The sequence below is a fragment of the Protomyctophum bolini genome, assembly GCF_963924005.1.
Source record: "Protomyctophum bolini genome assembly, chromosome: 7".
NCBI classification, from domain to species: domain Eukaryota; kingdom Metazoa; phylum Chordata; class Actinopteri; order Myctophiformes; family Myctophidae; genus Protomyctophum; species Protomyctophum bolini.
The window spans coordinates 2,947,486-2,963,190 of record NC_137868.1 but is presented as its reverse complement, the minus strand read 5'-3'; the positions used below and the strand labels follow the sequence as shown (position 1 = coordinate 2,963,190).

Genomic DNA, 15,705 nt, shown 5'->3' with positions numbered 1-15,705 from the left:
TAGCTTCGTGTTATGCTTTAGCTATTGAAAAATAGCAGATCTACAAGCTCATAGCGCGCCACCGAGTGGCGCGCTACGAGCTTGTAGGTCTGCTATTTTTGAAAAATCGAAGAACGACTGACATAGAAACATTCAGAAAACTGAAACACACACACACACACACACACAGGAGGTCCTTCTAGGAGGGACTAACGCCCCTCAAAAAATAGACTTCAGAGAGCTCGCTATGCTCAACAATACCCACAGTAAATGAATAAATGGATGTCCCAAAAGACCCCGGTGACCCCCGGTGACCCCCAGTGACCCCACCATCAGGAAACCCCTGACCTCCAAAGTGGAGTAAAGGTCAGAGAGGCTCCGTTACTCTCACGTGCACATCAGTGCACGTCGAGCACGTGCATCTGTGCATGCTGCTCCCGACGAGTGGACTGGGAGCTTGCTGTTAAGGCCTGTCTTCTACTGTGTGTGTGTGTGTGTGTAACAGGATCAGCATTTGGCAGGGAGATGCCGGGTGAGTTTCCTGCATCATGCGCACGCACGCTCTGCACCAGTGATCTGTGCACGGCCTGCACACGCGTGCGCATCCGTGCGTGCTATACTGTAGCGTGCACACGCATCACACACACACGCGGCCACCCTGCAGGGCCTGTGGGAGGTCTGGGTTCGATTTCCCCCGGGCCGGGGCACGATGGCATACACCAAACACTATAGAAAGAGACCCTGGAGTGCCTCCCTGCTTGACGCTTTATGTCCATTGATTGTTTGGTTGAATACTTCCATCCATCCATCTTCAACCGCTTATCCGTAGTCGGGTCGCGGGGGGGGGGGGCAACGGCTCCACCAGAGAGCCTCAGACTTCCCCTCTTATACATGGTTGCTTGTTTCTCTTCTAAAACCTGGCAACGCTGCCAGTGGGATTGTCGGTTTGTTTGTTTGTTGTGGAATGTGTGCTCTCACGATCACTTTAGTATAGTTAATGCAAAGATAAATAAACCAAATATGCCGAAATTAAAAACTACATTTGATGAGCAATATGGACCTGGACATCATAAAGAAAGGGAGGCTAAAGCACTGTGAACATAATATAGGCTACTGGCTTCATTCTGTGTCCCACACTGATGACCATAAGACTGTATAAAAACCCCCACAAGAAAGAGATTCAACATAAAACATATCTAAACATGAAATAAAATAAATTTATTATAAAATGTATGACCCTATAATTTAAAAAGGTTAATTTAATTAGCAAATAATATGTTCTCTGTGGACATAATGCTGGAGATGATGGTGGTGAAAATCAGGTGCGTGCAATAATAATAATAATATCTACGATTTTTATAGGGCTTTTCTAAACACTGTGGGCTGTATTTTGCGTGTCTTAAGTACCAGGTCTTATTCCCTAACTTGAGTAAACTAAAGACCTGGAGGCGTGTCTTAAGGACCAGGTCTTATTCCCTAACTTGAGTAAACTAAAGACCTGGAGGCGTGTCTTAAGGACCAGGTCTTATTCCCTAACTTGAGTAAACTAAAGACCTGGAGGCGTGTCTTAAGGACCAGGTCTTATTCCCTAACTTGAGTAAACTAAAGACCTGGAGGCGTGGTCATCAATGCCATTTGGCTATTCCGGCGTCTACCTTTCTGTGTCTGTGGAGATACAGGGGCAGGTTGTCTGCACTGCCAGGCTGATGTTGGGTCTTAGGGGCAGGTTGTCTGCACTGCCAGGCTGATGTTGGGTCTTATAGGGCAGGTTGTCTGCACTGCCAGGCTGATGTTGGGTCTTAGGGGCAGGTTGTCTGCACTGCCAGGCTGATGTTGGGTCTTAGGGGCAGGTTGTCTGCACTGCCAGGCTGATGTTGGGTCTTAGGGGCAGGTTGTCTGCACTGCCAGGCTGATGTTGGGTCTTAGGGGCAGGTTGTCTGCACTGCCAGGCTGATGTTGGGTCTTAGGGGCAGGTTGTCTGCACTGCCAGGCTGATGATGGGTCTTAGGGGCAGGTTGTCTGCACTGCCAGGCTGATGTTGGGTCTTAGGGGCAGGTTGTCTGCACTGCCAGGCTGATGTTGGGTCTTATAGGGCAGGTTGTCTGCACTGCCAGGCTGATGTTGGGTCTTAGGGGCAGGTTGTCTGCACTGCCAGGCTGATGTTGGGTCTTAGGGGCAGGTTGTCTGCACTGCCAGGCTGATGTTGGGTCTTATAGGGCAGGTTGTCTGCACTGCCAGGCTGATGTTGGGTCTTAGGGGCAGGTTGTCTGCACTGCCAGGCTGATGTTGGGTCTTAGGGGCAGGTTGTCTGCACTGCCAGGCTGATGTTGGGTCTTAGGGGCAGGTTGTCTGCACTGCCAGGCTGATGTTGGGTCTTAGGGGCAGGTTGTCTGCACTGCCAGGCTGATGTTGGGTCTTAGGGGCAGGTTGTCTGCACTGCCAGGCTGATGTTGGGTCTTAGGGGCAGGTTGTCTGCACTGCCAGGCTGATGTTGGGTCTTAGGGGCAGGTTGTCTGCACTGCCAGGCTGATGTTGGGTCTTAGGGGCAGGTTGTCTGCACTGCCAGGCTGATGTTGGCTCTTAGGGGCAGGTTGTCTGCACTGCCAGGCTGATGTTGGGTCTTAGGGGCAGGTTGTCTGCACTGCCAGGCTGATGTTGGCTCTTAGGGGCAGGTTGTCTGCACTGCCAGGCTGATGTTGGGTCTTAGGGGCAGGTTGTCTGCACTGCCAGGCTGATGTTGGGTCTTAGGGGCAGGTTGTCTGCACTGCCAGGCTGATGATGGGTCTTAGGGGCATGGTTGTCTGCACTGCCAGGCTGATGTTGGGTCTTGGGGGCAGGTTGTCTGCACTGCCAGGCTGATGTTGGGTCTTAGGGGCAGGTTGTCTGCACTGCCAGGCTGATGTTGGGTCTTATAGGGGCAGGTTGTCTGCACTGCCAGGCTGATGTTGGGTCTTATAGGGGCAGGTTGTCTGCACTGCCAGGCTGATGTTGGGTCTTAGGGGCAGGTTGTCTGCACTGCCAGGCTGATGTTGGGTCTTATAGGGGCAGGTTGTCTGCACTGCCAGGCTGATGTTGGGTCTTAGGGGCAGGTTGTCTGCACTGCCAGGCTGATGTTGGGTCTTAGGGGCAGGTTGTCTGCACTGCCAGGCTGATGTTGGGTCTTATAGGGGCAGGTTGTCTGCACTGCCAGGCTGATGTTGGGTCTTAGGGGCAGGTTGTCTGCACTGCCAGGCTGATGTTGGCTCTTAGGGGCAGGTTGTCTGCACTGCCAGGCTGATGTTGGGTCTTAGGGGCAGGTTGTCTGCACTGCCAGGCTGATGTTGGGTCTTAGGGGCAGGTTGTCTGCACTGCCAGGCTGATGTTGGGTCTTATAGGGGCAGGTTGTCTGCACTGCCAGGCTGATGTTGGGTCTTAGGGGCAGGTTGTCTGCACTGCCAGGCTGATGTTGGGTCTTAGGGGCAGGTTGTCTGCACTGCCAGGCTGATGCTGGGTCTTAGGGGCAGGTTGTCTGCACTGCCAGGCTGATGTTGGGTCTTAGGGGCAGGTTGTCTGCACTGCCAGGCTGCAAGGCTTATAGTGTGGCTATTGCCGATTGTTCTAATGGGGGGGGGGGTCTTATGTCCAATAGACGTATTAGTCCAGTTTCTTCCCCTTGTATACGTGTTTAAATGTTAATCGTCTACATTCTCTCTTCCACAGCTTCCTCGCCAAAAGACGATACAGGTACAGTAAGAATTATTATTATTATTATTAACGTTCACACACTTGGTGTTTGGTTGACTAGTAGCCGTTTATTTTTCTCAGAGTTGCCAATTTTCTTTCAAATGGTTAATGTTCAGTCCTGAGCTGAAGAGTCTTTAACTCTTTGAGAGTTTCAAGTCAAATCAATATAGTTGTTATCTAGTATCTAGTCATCGGAACCCGTATTATCCAAAATTCCCCCTGATCAAGGGCATCTTAATTTTAGGGCCTATACCAATAAAAGCCGAAAAGCTTATGAGTTTGAATCCGACAAGTTTCTTCAAGTACTTCTTGGAATAGTTTGTTTGGTATTATGTTTTATTCCAACTCGTAGTGACTGGCGAGGCTAAACTCAAACAGGAGGCCAGAGCATGCTGTGGAGCGATCTTCCAGCATGTCAAACCTGTGTTGAAATCACGTCTGAAAATGCACTTTGTTCTCCCTGGCGTTTGAACATTCTGTTGCTGTTTTCCATGCATTATTTATGGCTTGTTTAATTTGTATTGTTGTTTTGCTATTTTTGTATTTTCTTTTTTTTTGTCTGTCTGTCTGTCTGTCTGTCTGTCTGTCTGTCCTTCTAAATTCCTTCTAAATCTCTGTATATAAAATATAGCTAACTCGTCGAATCTCTTAGTTACATCAATATTGTTAATATATAAAATAGTTGGTTTGTGTAGTATTAAGTATTAAGATTATAAAGATCGCTTTTGTCATTTTGACTGTCAGGGACTTCCCATCCACTTCCCACGATCGCGGTGGGTTGACTCATATTAGAATCAACTGACTGAGAGAAAACGCTAATGTTACTGCCGTCAAATTATTACGAATTTCGCAGACGGCTGTGACGACACAGAGACAACTCACTGACGACAATAATCGCTGAGACAGTATATATATTATCTTTTAGAACACAATGCTCATATGAGACCATTTAAAATGAAACTTGGACTATATGACCGTGCTGACTGAATGAAGTGACGTTATTTCCGGTAGACCCCGCGGTCGCCCCTCGCCCACATTAACCCATTCTGAACGGGAACCCATTTTGGTGTTGGCACTATGTTATGCTTTAGCTATTGAAAAATAGCAGATCTACAAGCTCATAGCGCGCCACCGAGTGGCGCGCTACGAGCTTGTAGGTCTGCTATTTTTGAAAAAATCGAAGAACGACTGACATTTTTAGAATCTGATCTCAGGTCAGAATGGGTTATAATCAGACCAGTGTGTTGTCCAGTGGAAACCTCGTATGAATCTAACCTCAGGTCAGAATGGGTTGAGGCGCCTTATAACGAGGACACGTCGCACACGCGTGTGATTCTTTGACATGATGAATGAACCCGTTTGAGCCGTTCTCACAAGCTGTGTGCACTTCTACGACATCCTGTTGACCTGTGAATGTGATTATGATCTTTCTCTCTCTCTCTCTCTCTCTCTCTCTCCACAGACTATGACAGTGCTTTTAACTATGGTGAGTGTCCACCGTTTTCTTTCACACCCCCCCCCCCCTGCCCCCCCCTTGAGGGGGGGTCAGGCTGGGTCTATGCTTTTCCCTCCATTTTGTCAGGAGTCGTGGGAAAACGTTAACCCCTCGAGGCCAACAGCTTCCACTGCTCCCTCTCCCTTCCTCCCTTATCCTCTCTCCCCCCTCCTCTCTCCCCCTCCTCCTCCTCTCTCCCCCCTCCTCCTCCTCTCCCTTCCTCCCTTATCCTCCCTCCTCCTCCTCCTCCTCCTCCTCCTCCTCCTCCTCCTCCTCCTCCTCCTCCTCCTCTCCCTTCCTCCCTTATCCTCTCTCCTCCTCCTCCTCCTCTCTCCCCCCTCCTCTCTCCCCCCTCCTCCTCCTCTCTCCCCCCTCCTCCTCCTCCTCCTCTCTCCCCCCTCCTCTCTCCCCCCTCCTCCTCCTCCTCCTCCTCCTCCTCTCTCCCCCTCCTCTCTCCCCCCTCCTCCTCCTCTCTCCCCCCTCCTCCTCCTCCTCCCCCTCCTCCTCCTCTGCCATCTTAGAATATATATGTATTATTATGTATTAAAAAGTCGCTGGCAGTTTTCTGTGTGTGGTCTCCACACCACACACAGAAAACTGGCAGCGACCTTTTCTTTCTTCAGTGGACAACGACGGGTATAAACACTTAATTTATACTTTTTATTACAAGATCCAACAAGCATCATATCAAGTTAACATTAATGATGTGGTTGTGTTTAATATTGTGTCACAGAAACACTGCAACTAATCTGGACTGGAGAACAAAGATAGCCATGCGGCCAATCCAAACGACTCCATGTAAATACGTGCAGGAAGTTATGTTCACACCCCCAAAATAATCTGCAAATAATCTGTAATTATACAGAGACATTTTTGCAATGTAATATATAACGACGACTTGATGACACTAAAACGACTTTCTGATGGAATAGAAACATTCTTTAACATTACAACTGTGTTAATGTGGCTATAAATGAAAACCACTAAAAAATATGTATTTTATTATTTTGGTCAATTGTGCAGTTTCATTAGAGCCGACTTGTGGGTGAAAATACTGGAAGGGCACATATAATAATAATATATATTGAGGCGATAGTCCCTCCTATGTTCAGCTTTGTAACCCAAACTTTGTCCTAAAAAAACCACAAACATTAAATGCCATTGATAACGAATGGACAATTTTTGTGTAAACACAAACATTATGTAAACACAAACGCTGAAGACAAAAGTGAGGTTGCAAATTCTGATTGGCCGGAATGAGATGATGTATAAACAATCTGTGTGTGTGTGTGTGTGTGTGTGTGTGTGCGTGTGTGCGTACGTGTGTTTCAGATTATGAGTCGTTGAGGATCGGTGGGTTGGTGTTCGCTGTCGTTCTCTTCTTCATGGGAATCGCTCTGATCGTCAGTAAGTGTTTCCACAGACAGACAGACAGACAGACAGACAGCGATTTAAATATCTAGTTGAATCTGCAATACCAGTGGTTTAAATATCTGTTATTATATTTAACGAAATGCCGCCCCCCTCTGGACACAACATGATAAACATCTGTTCATGGAGAGCACTAGTTTTCAGCCAGTGGTGCTTGATGGGGTTAACGTCCAGCTAAATGATGCAGAGTTGGTAACCAAATGGACCCTTATTATAGGTCTTCAACTGTTATTGTGAAACATCTGCATTACTTAATCTTTTCAAGAAGTCTACACAATTAGAGAATGTGGAACAATTGTTATTTTGATGGACCTTTGCCTGTTATCTCTCCTAATGGTACCAACTGTAACATCAACATGATTGTGTGTGTGTGTGTGTGTGTGTGTGTGTGTGTGTGTGTGTGTGTGTGTGTGTGTGTGCGCGCAAAACGGATCTTTTACCACTTATAACGGGCATCTTTTTCTAACGTGAAGTTTGGTCTTTGTCAAACTTGCGTGACCTTGTTCTCTTTTCAATCCAGGATCTCTCTCTCTCTATCTCTCTCGTGCGTGCGTGCGTGTGTGCGTGCGTGCGTGCGTGACCATGTACGGCAGCCCAAATATAATGACTTGACCAAAATGCGTGTGTGTGTGTGTGTGCGTGCGTGCGTGCGTGCGTGCGTGACCATGTACAGAAGCCCAAATACTCGACCATAAATAATCTGTCTTTGTATTTTCTCTACAGCCCGGAAGTGCTCTTGCTCCAGTGACAAGAAAAAGTAAGTTTGGCATAATAAAAACAAAGAGAAGAAAACAAAAGAAAAGAAACGGTAGATTAAACATGCTTATAATTAACTGTACATGAACCTCTAAAACCCTATAATTCCGGCCTAATGCAGGCCGATAATCCCATTTTATCGCCTCCATTAATGAATCCCTCGATCGCGTATTGCCGTGGTTTAATCGCGCGTAAAACACTTACTTTGAAGAGCCAAATATGCGTAACCGGATGTTACGATGACACGCTGCTGTGTGTGGTGTCATGACCGGATGTTGTTTGAAAATAGCAGCTCTACAAGCTCATAGCGCGCCACCGAGTGGCACGCTACGAGCTTGTAGGTCTGCTAATTTTTTTTAATCGAAGAGCGACTGACATAGAAACATAGCTTTTTCAGAAAACTGTCAGGATGTAGAAGACATTTTTACACACACACACACACACACACACACACACACACACACACACACACACTTAACATCTTTATTTGCATTCACATTTTACAAGAAATTTCTTGAACACAAACAATAGTGGATGCGCAAACTTGGAAAAAACTCTACAACAAGTGCTTCAGATACAGATCACGGGTACAGAAAGCATCGCCTTCTCCATATATGGCGACTGCCAATTATTGCAGACACTGAACAGAGTTTTGCCGATGCCTGATCAGCTCTCGGCTTATTGGACATGCCTGCAATCTGCAGGCCCCTCACCACTGATTCATATGGACATTACAGAGGCTTCCAAATATGAACACAAGTAGTTTACATTTGTAGCCAAGCTGTATAATAGCATCCTTAACCCATTCTGACCTGAGATCAGATTCTAAAATTGTCTTCTACATCCTGACAGTTTTCTGAAAAAGCTATGTTTCTATATGTCAGTTGTTCTTCGATTTTTCAAAAATAGCAGACCTACGAGCTTGAGCACCTTGGTAAGGAATGCCTCTTCCAGACTGTGGTCGAATGTACATGATGCCACTTCTCTACTGTCCTCATCAACAACAACAACAATATCTGGTGTATTAGCTGTGACATCTGAAAAGGCATCATTTTCATTATTGTGCATGAACATGGCAGTTGAAACACGTGAGTGCTTATACATTTTGGCAGATGATGAAACATATGAACTTATGTCCTTTAGCTAATAGCTCAACAATTCTGTCTTATATACATAGCAGCCATTAAGAACATGTGACAGTGTTTCTGTAAGTGGAGTGTGGTCACGGTGCAGACAGTGAGGAGGAAACGTGTTAGGGAACCACAGAGAGAGATTGAGTCTGGTTGGAAGAACCTGTAATCTGGCTTTGACTGTAAAGGTGACTACATCCTCATCAACAGCATCATTCTTGAATATTGTGTGAGATACGGTGTGTTCTGCATCGGGAAGGGAAGCTAGGTTCCCCTGTAGTTTTAAACCAGTCCAGTGTTGTTGTTGTTTTTGCTGTTGTAACATTTTAATGTACCTCCGTGCATTGACTGGTGATACATGGTGTTCCGTATCAGTTACAGTACTCCTTACTGAGATCAAACAGTCAGTAATAATGAACTCAGAAACCGCTACGGATTCAGAGTCACAGAGATACTCCAGTTCTCACACAGAGGTCATTGAGGTCAGGCCCAATCTGACGACACGGCCCAAACCCAGTAGCATGCAAGTCCATTTTAAGGTTGGGCTTTCTTCTAAACCCCAAGAAACTATAGGCTGGCCCTCTGCTGCCAGTGGAACTTTACGCCGTTTCATATCTAGAGACGGAGACTATCTATAGCAAGTTCCCTGACAGTCGTGTCATCACTGTTTAGCATGTTTATCAAAAGGAAAGGTAGGCTACTATGTTTACCCAGGGTAACTGGACTAAGCTCAAGAACTTATTTACAGCCAGGCCCTGCTCATAGAACATTTCAACGGTGGTAATTTTAACGTGCCGGTCCGGGGATACGAACTATAGCGACCTTTCCGATATCAAGACCGCTCCACAAACCGTTCGGCCACCGCTGTGAGCCAGCCTTGTGGCGTTCTATATCCACTCCACGTTCGGCACGGCAAACCCCACCGTCCTGTTTGGACTCTGGTGGTGTGGGTGTTGACCCCGAAGCACTTCCTCACAAAGTGAACTACGTTATAATTTAGTGTTTTACATGAACTACATTATCATTTAGTGTTTTACATGAACTACGTTAGCATTTAGTGTTTTACATTAACTACATTATCATTTAGTGTTTTACATGAACTACGTTAGCATTTAGTGTTTTACATTAACTACATTATCATTTAGTTTTTTACATGAACTACGTTAGCATTTAGTGTTTTACATTAACTACATTATCATTTAGTGTTTTACATGCCAGATGAACGTTGGAGAAGAGGTGTTGTACTCTAGTCAGGGCAACCTGCCCAATGGCCTCCAACTCCATCAGCAGTGGTAGTGGTGAGGCGTCAATCAGGTTCAGCCTATAGCTGTAAACTCAGATGTTACGTACTCAACTACACACACACACACACACACAAACACACATTTCGATTTCTTTATTTGAGTCCACATTTATAAAATACATTATCAAGGGCACAGATATTTTCAGTTGCTTCTGATATACTACGCACTCGAAACATCACGTGTCTCAGTGCTGGAGTCCAAACAAGCCCTAAATGTACAGAATATACAGTAGGCAAACATATGAACTTATTCACAGCCAACATTGGTCACTTAATTCAGTCTGTCGTATTATTACCAACACCGAAAGTAAATCATGGGTACAAAAAGCACCTTCTCCTCCAAACAGACCGACTGCCTATAATGGAGGAGATTGAACAGTATATATGTTGTAGTATATATAAGCTGCTTTGCCTTACACTTGGACAACCCTATAATCCACACACACACACACACACACACACACACACAGGTCAAAATGGTGTGAACTATCCCTTTAACGGTGTTTATTTCCTTCAGGTCCAGGACTCCTGTTCTAGAAGTGGTTCCAAGAGGTATTTAAACATGTCACCGTTTGTTTATTTATTTTTCCAATAATTATTCATTATTCATTATTATGTATTTATTATGATCACGTTTTGGAAATGACCAAACCAGGCAGGTGATGATGATGTCACTGGTAGACAGGTGTCTGTTTTCTTTTTGTAATTCATGTAATTAATAATTATAATTAATTATGTGGGCTGTAGGGTGCAGCCTACATAATAATTTGGGGCTTCTTGGTGTAAAAAATATTTGAGAATCTCTGTCTAGAATATATTCTATTTGTGTGTGTGTGTGTGTGTGTGTGTGTGTGTGTGTGTGTGTGTGTGTGTGTGTGTGTGTGTGTGTGTGTGTGTGTGTGTGTGTGTGTGTGTGTGTGTGTGTGTGTGTGTGTGTGTGTGTGTGTGTGTGTGTGTGTGTGTGTGTGTGTGTGTGTGTGTGTGTGTGTGTGTGCGCATTGATTGATTGATTGATTGATTGATCGATCGATCTTGCAGCCGAGTAGTTGACGGGGGTGCCGTGAAGCAGTGAATCATGGGATGTGGAGTTTTGTTCCACGTTCAAGCCAACTGCCTCCGCCTCTGCGCTGCTGACTCTCGCCACTGGAGGGCAGCAAACGACCTGAGACTGTGACATGACAACGTGTATAGCTTCTCTCCATTACAACTTAATAACTTATACAATGTAGGCGTTTATCAGAGGCTCTTAATCCAGAGCGATTTACAGCAAGCAAGAACAACACATATAACACATAATACATAGAAACCGTCATCACGGATCATATACGTAAACTAACTAAACTAACAGTGGAATGTCTATATAATTAAACTATAGTATATCTATAGAGTGTGCTTTTAAAGTCTACATTAGGGATGTGCCGATCCATGACACATTTTGGCCGATATCGATATCCGATATAATTAATTGCTGTTATGGCCGATAAGTTCGATATTACCGATGTTGATATGATCTCATTCTGTAAGGCAAGGCAAGTCAGATTTAACTTAAATACCTTTATATTTAATATTGTGAGCTTGTAGATCTGTGTTCAAGCTGTTACCTTGGGCTTCTTTATGTGTAAAGACGGACCAATTAATAAACCGGTCTGATTGATTAATCGAACTGATGCCGACTAATCTAAAAACGACTCGAATCGTCCGATACCGAGATGCGTTTGCCGATTGTTCTCCCGTCACGACACTAGTCTATACATAAAATGCTAAATCTAAGTTACATGAGGTGAGCCTTTCTTTTTCTGTGTTATAATATTAATTAATATAATTATTCTGATATATTAATTATTTGGTTCTGTTTTCTGCTCTCTTGTTTCTGACCTGAGGTACGTTGTTGTTTTAACACTGTTTTGTTTTATTTACGTGAAGAAGACTTTTCACCAAACTGTGATTTTAATAATTCTGTGACTTGAAATAAACAAAGAGAATTTAATGGAGGTGTGCATATTATCCTTGGCTGTTTTCTCACCTGATGGAGGGGAAAGGAACTGGTCTCTACACTGCCTCCCCCTGGTGGAGGGGAAAGGAACTGGTCTCTACACTGCCTCCCCCTGGTGGAGGGGAAAGGAACTGGTCTCTGCACTGCCTCCCCCTGGTGGAGGGGAAAGGAACTGGTCTCTACACTGCCTCCCCCTGGTGGAGGGGAAAGGAACTGGTCTCTACACTGCCTCCCCCTGGTGGAGGGGAAAGGAACTGGTCTCTACACTGCCTCCCCCTGGTGGAGGGGAAAGGAACTGGTCTCTACACTGCCTCCCCCTGGTGGAGGGGAAAGGAACTGGTCTCTACACTGCCTCCCCCTGGTGGAGGGGAAAGGAACTGGTCTCTACACTGCCTCCCCCTGGTGGAGGGGAAAGGAACTGGTCTCTACACTGCCTCCCCCTGGTGGAGGGGAAAGGAACTGGTCTCTACACTGCCTCCCCCTGGTGGAGGGGAAAGGAACTGGTCTCTACACTGCCTCCCCCTGGTGGAGGGGAAAGGAACTGGTCTCTACACTGCCTCCCCCTGGTGGAGGGGAAAGGAACTGGTCTCTACACTGCCTCCCCCTGGTGGAGGGGAAAGGAACTGGTCTCTACGCTGCCTCCCCCTGATGGAGGGGAAAGGAACTGGTCTCTACACTGCCTCCCCCTGGTGGAGGGGAAAGGAACTGGTCTCTACGCTGCCTCCCCCTGGTGGAGGGGAAAGGAACTGGTCTCTACGCTGCCTCCCCCTGGTGGAGGGGAAAGGAACTGGTCTCTATGCTGCCTCCCCCTGGTGGAGGGGAAAGGAACTGGTCTCTATGCTGCCTCCCCCTGGTGGAGGGGAAAGGAACTGGTCTCTATGCTGCCTCCCCCTGGTGGAGGGGAAAGGAACTGGTCTCTACACTGCCTCCCCCTGGTGGAGGGGAAAGGAACTGGTCTCTACACTGCCTCCCCCTGGTGGAGGGGAAAGGAACTGGTCTCTACGCTGCCTCCCCCTGGTGGAGGGGAAAGGAACTGGTCTCTACGCTGCCTCCCCCTGGTGGAGGGGAAAGGAACTGGTCTCTACGCTGCCTCCCCCTGGTGGAGGGGAAAGGAACTGGTCTCTACACTGCCTCCCCCTGGTGGAGGGGAAAGGAACTGGTCTCTACGCTGCCTCCCCCTGGTGGAGGGGAAAGGAACTGGTCTCTGCACTGCCTCCCCCTGGTGGAGGGGAAAGGAACTGGTCTCTACACTGCCTCCCCCTGGTGGAGGGGAAAGGAACTGGTCTCTACACTGCCTCCCCCTGGTGGAGGGGAAAGGAACTGGTCTCTACACTGCCTCCCCCTGGTGGAGGGGAAAGGAACTGGTCTCTACACTGCCTCCCCCTGGTGGAGGGGAAAGGAACTGGTCTCTACACTGCCTCCCCCTGGTGGAGGGGAAAGGAACTGGTCTCTACACTGCCTCCCCCTGGTGGAGGGGAAAGGAACTGGTCTCTACACTGCCTCCCCCTGGCCAGCCGGGGCGCCTGATGGGAGGGGAAAGGAACTGGTCTCTACACTGCCTCCCCCTGGCCAGCCGGGGCGCCTGATGGAGGGGAAAGGAACTGGTCTCTATACTGCCTCCCCCTGGCCAGCCGGGGCGCCTGATGGAGGGGAAAGGAACTGGTCTCTATACTGCCTCCCCCTGGCCAGCCGGGGCGCCTGATGGAGGGGAAAGGAACTGGTCTCTACACTGCCTCCCCCTGGCCAGCCGGGGCGCCTGATGGGAGGGGAAAGGAACTGGTCTCTATACTGCCTCCCCCTGGTGGAGGGGAAAGGAACTGGTCTCTACACTGCCTCCCCCTGGCCAGCCGGGGCGCCTGATGGGAGGGGAAAGGAACTGGTCTCTACACTGCCTCCCCCTGGCCAGCCGGGGCGCCTGATGGGAGGGGAAAGGAACTGGTCTCTACACTGCCTCCCCCTGGCCAGCCGGGGCGCCTGATGGAGGGGAAAGGAACTGGTCTCTATACTGCCTCCCCCTGGCCAGCCGGGGCGCCTGATGGAGGGGAAAGGAACTGGTCTCTATACTGCCTCCCCCTGGCCAGCCGGGGCGCCTGATGGAGGGGAAAGGAACTGGTCTCTACACTGCCTCCCCCTGGCCAGCCGGGGCGCCTGATGGGAGGGGAAAGGAACTGGTCTCTACACTGCCTCCCCCTGGCCAGCCGGGGCGCCTGATGGGAGGGGAAAGGAACTGGTCTCTACACTGCCTCCCCCTGGCCAGCCGGGGCGCCTGATGGAGGGGAAAGGAACTGGTCTCTGCACTGCCTCCCCCTGGCCAGCCGGGGCGCCTGATGGAGGGGAAAGGAACTGGTCTCTACACTGCCTCCCCCTGGCCAGCCGGGGCGCCTGATGGAGGGGAAAGGAACTGGTCTCTACACTGCCTCCCCCTGGCCAGCCGGGGCGCCTGATGGAGAGGAAAGGAACTGGTCTCTACACTGCCTCCCCCTGGCCAGCCGGGGCGCCTGATGGAGAGGAAAGGAACTGGTCTCTACACTGCCTCCCCCTGGCCAGCCGGGGCGCCTGATGGAGAGGAAAGGAACTGGTCTCTACACTGCCTCCCCCTGGCCAGCCGGGGCGCCTGATGGAGGGGAAAGGAACTCGCTATACGTCCAACCGGGGAAACCCCCCCCCCCCCCCCTGTTAGGTGAAAAGAAGCAGCTTGGACTCCTCATGCATTGAAGGAAGTATATGTGAGGTCAGTCCGTTGCTCTCCCCAGGTTGGCAGAGGGAGTGTGTGTATAGTGCACAGGATTACATTAAGATAATTGACACTGGGTGAAAAAAATGGATTGCAAAAATCGTGGGATATACATTTAAAATGTGAAACATTTTAACAAGGAAATATGAAAATATTTGAGAACCTCTTATTTCTGTGTGTGTGTGTGTGTGTGTGTGTGTGTGTGTGTGTGTGCAGTGTGTGTGTGTGTTGACATGCAGTGTATGCAGCATATGCTGCGGCAGATCATGGGTTAATTTGGGACAGTGTAGGGAGTGGCTGTGTGTGTGTGTGTGGGGGGGGGGGGGGGATGGGGAATTGAGATTTCAGCATGCAGATTTATATTTTACGACCAAAAGTACCTTAAATACGATCCGTTATTGTTTTATAGGTATAGCTGTATATGAGTCAACATTAGTCATAAGATATGTAGATGTATTTTATGATCCATTCTGACATTTTCAATGTATAGGAATCGATCAATCAAATACATCTAAGGGTCTGAATCTCATTAATGTATCCTGCATGCCTCATGCTATATACTGTATAAATACAAAACGAGTCCCTATCAATAGATCAATTACAGATCGATATGCAATCTGATGTAGGTCCACAGTATATAGGCTATGTAACTGTAATAGTGCAACTGTCGCATAAACAGTGAAACACACACACACACGGTCCCATTAGTTGAATGATATCCACTGTAATTAAAGCACGCGCGTGCGAGTGTGGGCGCGCGCGTGTGTGTGTGGGCGTGCGTGCGTGCGTGTGTGGGCGTACCGCATAGGAGCAACAACAGTATAGTAAAAAACGCAGACCTGAGCATCCCTCTCTCTCTCTCTCTGACTCTCTCTCTCTCGCTCCCTCCTTCCCCGCCCCCCCCTCTCTCTCTCTCTCTCTCTCTCTCTCTCTCTCTCTCTCCCCCTCCTGCACTGTGGTGGAGTTTAGTATATTGAAAGGACCCGCAGTGCTTGGGCAGTGTGTCTGTCCACACTCTGACGCTCCTGGGTCTGTCTTTTAACTCCGAGGGTCCGTTTGGTTCCAGCCCAGGGTTTCATTACCACCCTTCACCTCGGAGCATACTGCAGTGCGTCGTCTTGGCCACCAGAGGGCTCCGGCGGACCGATAGACGCAGCTCTC

The 15,705-nt window shown here is 48.3% G+C and overlaps 2 protein-coding genes across 6 annotated transcripts in view; both read left to right on the top strand.

The window, feature by feature from the left end:
* fxyd6l (FXYD domain containing ion transport regulator 6 like) overlaps positions 1–11,802 on the top strand; it is a 29,699-nt gene extending 17,897 nt beyond the window's left edge. For 2 of the 5 annotated variants that reach the window (XM_080768504.1, XM_080768501.1), the window contains 7 exons: positions 485–511; positions 3,679–3,702; positions 5,165–5,188; positions 6,530–6,604; positions 7,352–7,385; positions 10,335–10,369; positions 10,856–11,802. In XM_080768504.1, coding sequence (XP_080624630.1) covers positions 485–511; positions 3,679–3,702; positions 5,165–5,188; positions 6,530–6,604; positions 7,352–7,385; positions 10,335–10,369; positions 10,856–10,863 — 227 coding nt within the window. In that variant the 3' untranslated portion in view covers positions 10,864–11,802. The remainder of the gene's footprint in view (positions 1–484; positions 512–3,678; positions 3,703–5,164; positions 5,189–6,529; positions 6,605–7,351; positions 7,386–10,334; positions 10,370–10,855) is intronic. The other 3 variants (XM_080768505.1, XM_080768503.1, XM_080768502.1) reach the window with 2 other exon arrangements.
* Positions 11,803–14,333: 2,531 nt separating this feature from the next.
* fxyd7 (FXYD domain containing ion transport regulator 7) overlaps positions 14,334–15,705 on the top strand; it is a 10,561-nt gene continuing 9,189 nt past the window's right edge. The window contains exons 1-2 of the mRNA XM_080768509.1: positions 14,334–14,545; positions 15,534–15,705. The exon at positions 15,534–15,705 is cut by the window's right edge and continues 170 nt beyond it. The gene's annotated coding sequence lies outside the window, so the exon portion shown is untranslated. The remainder of the gene's footprint in view (positions 14,546–15,533) is intronic.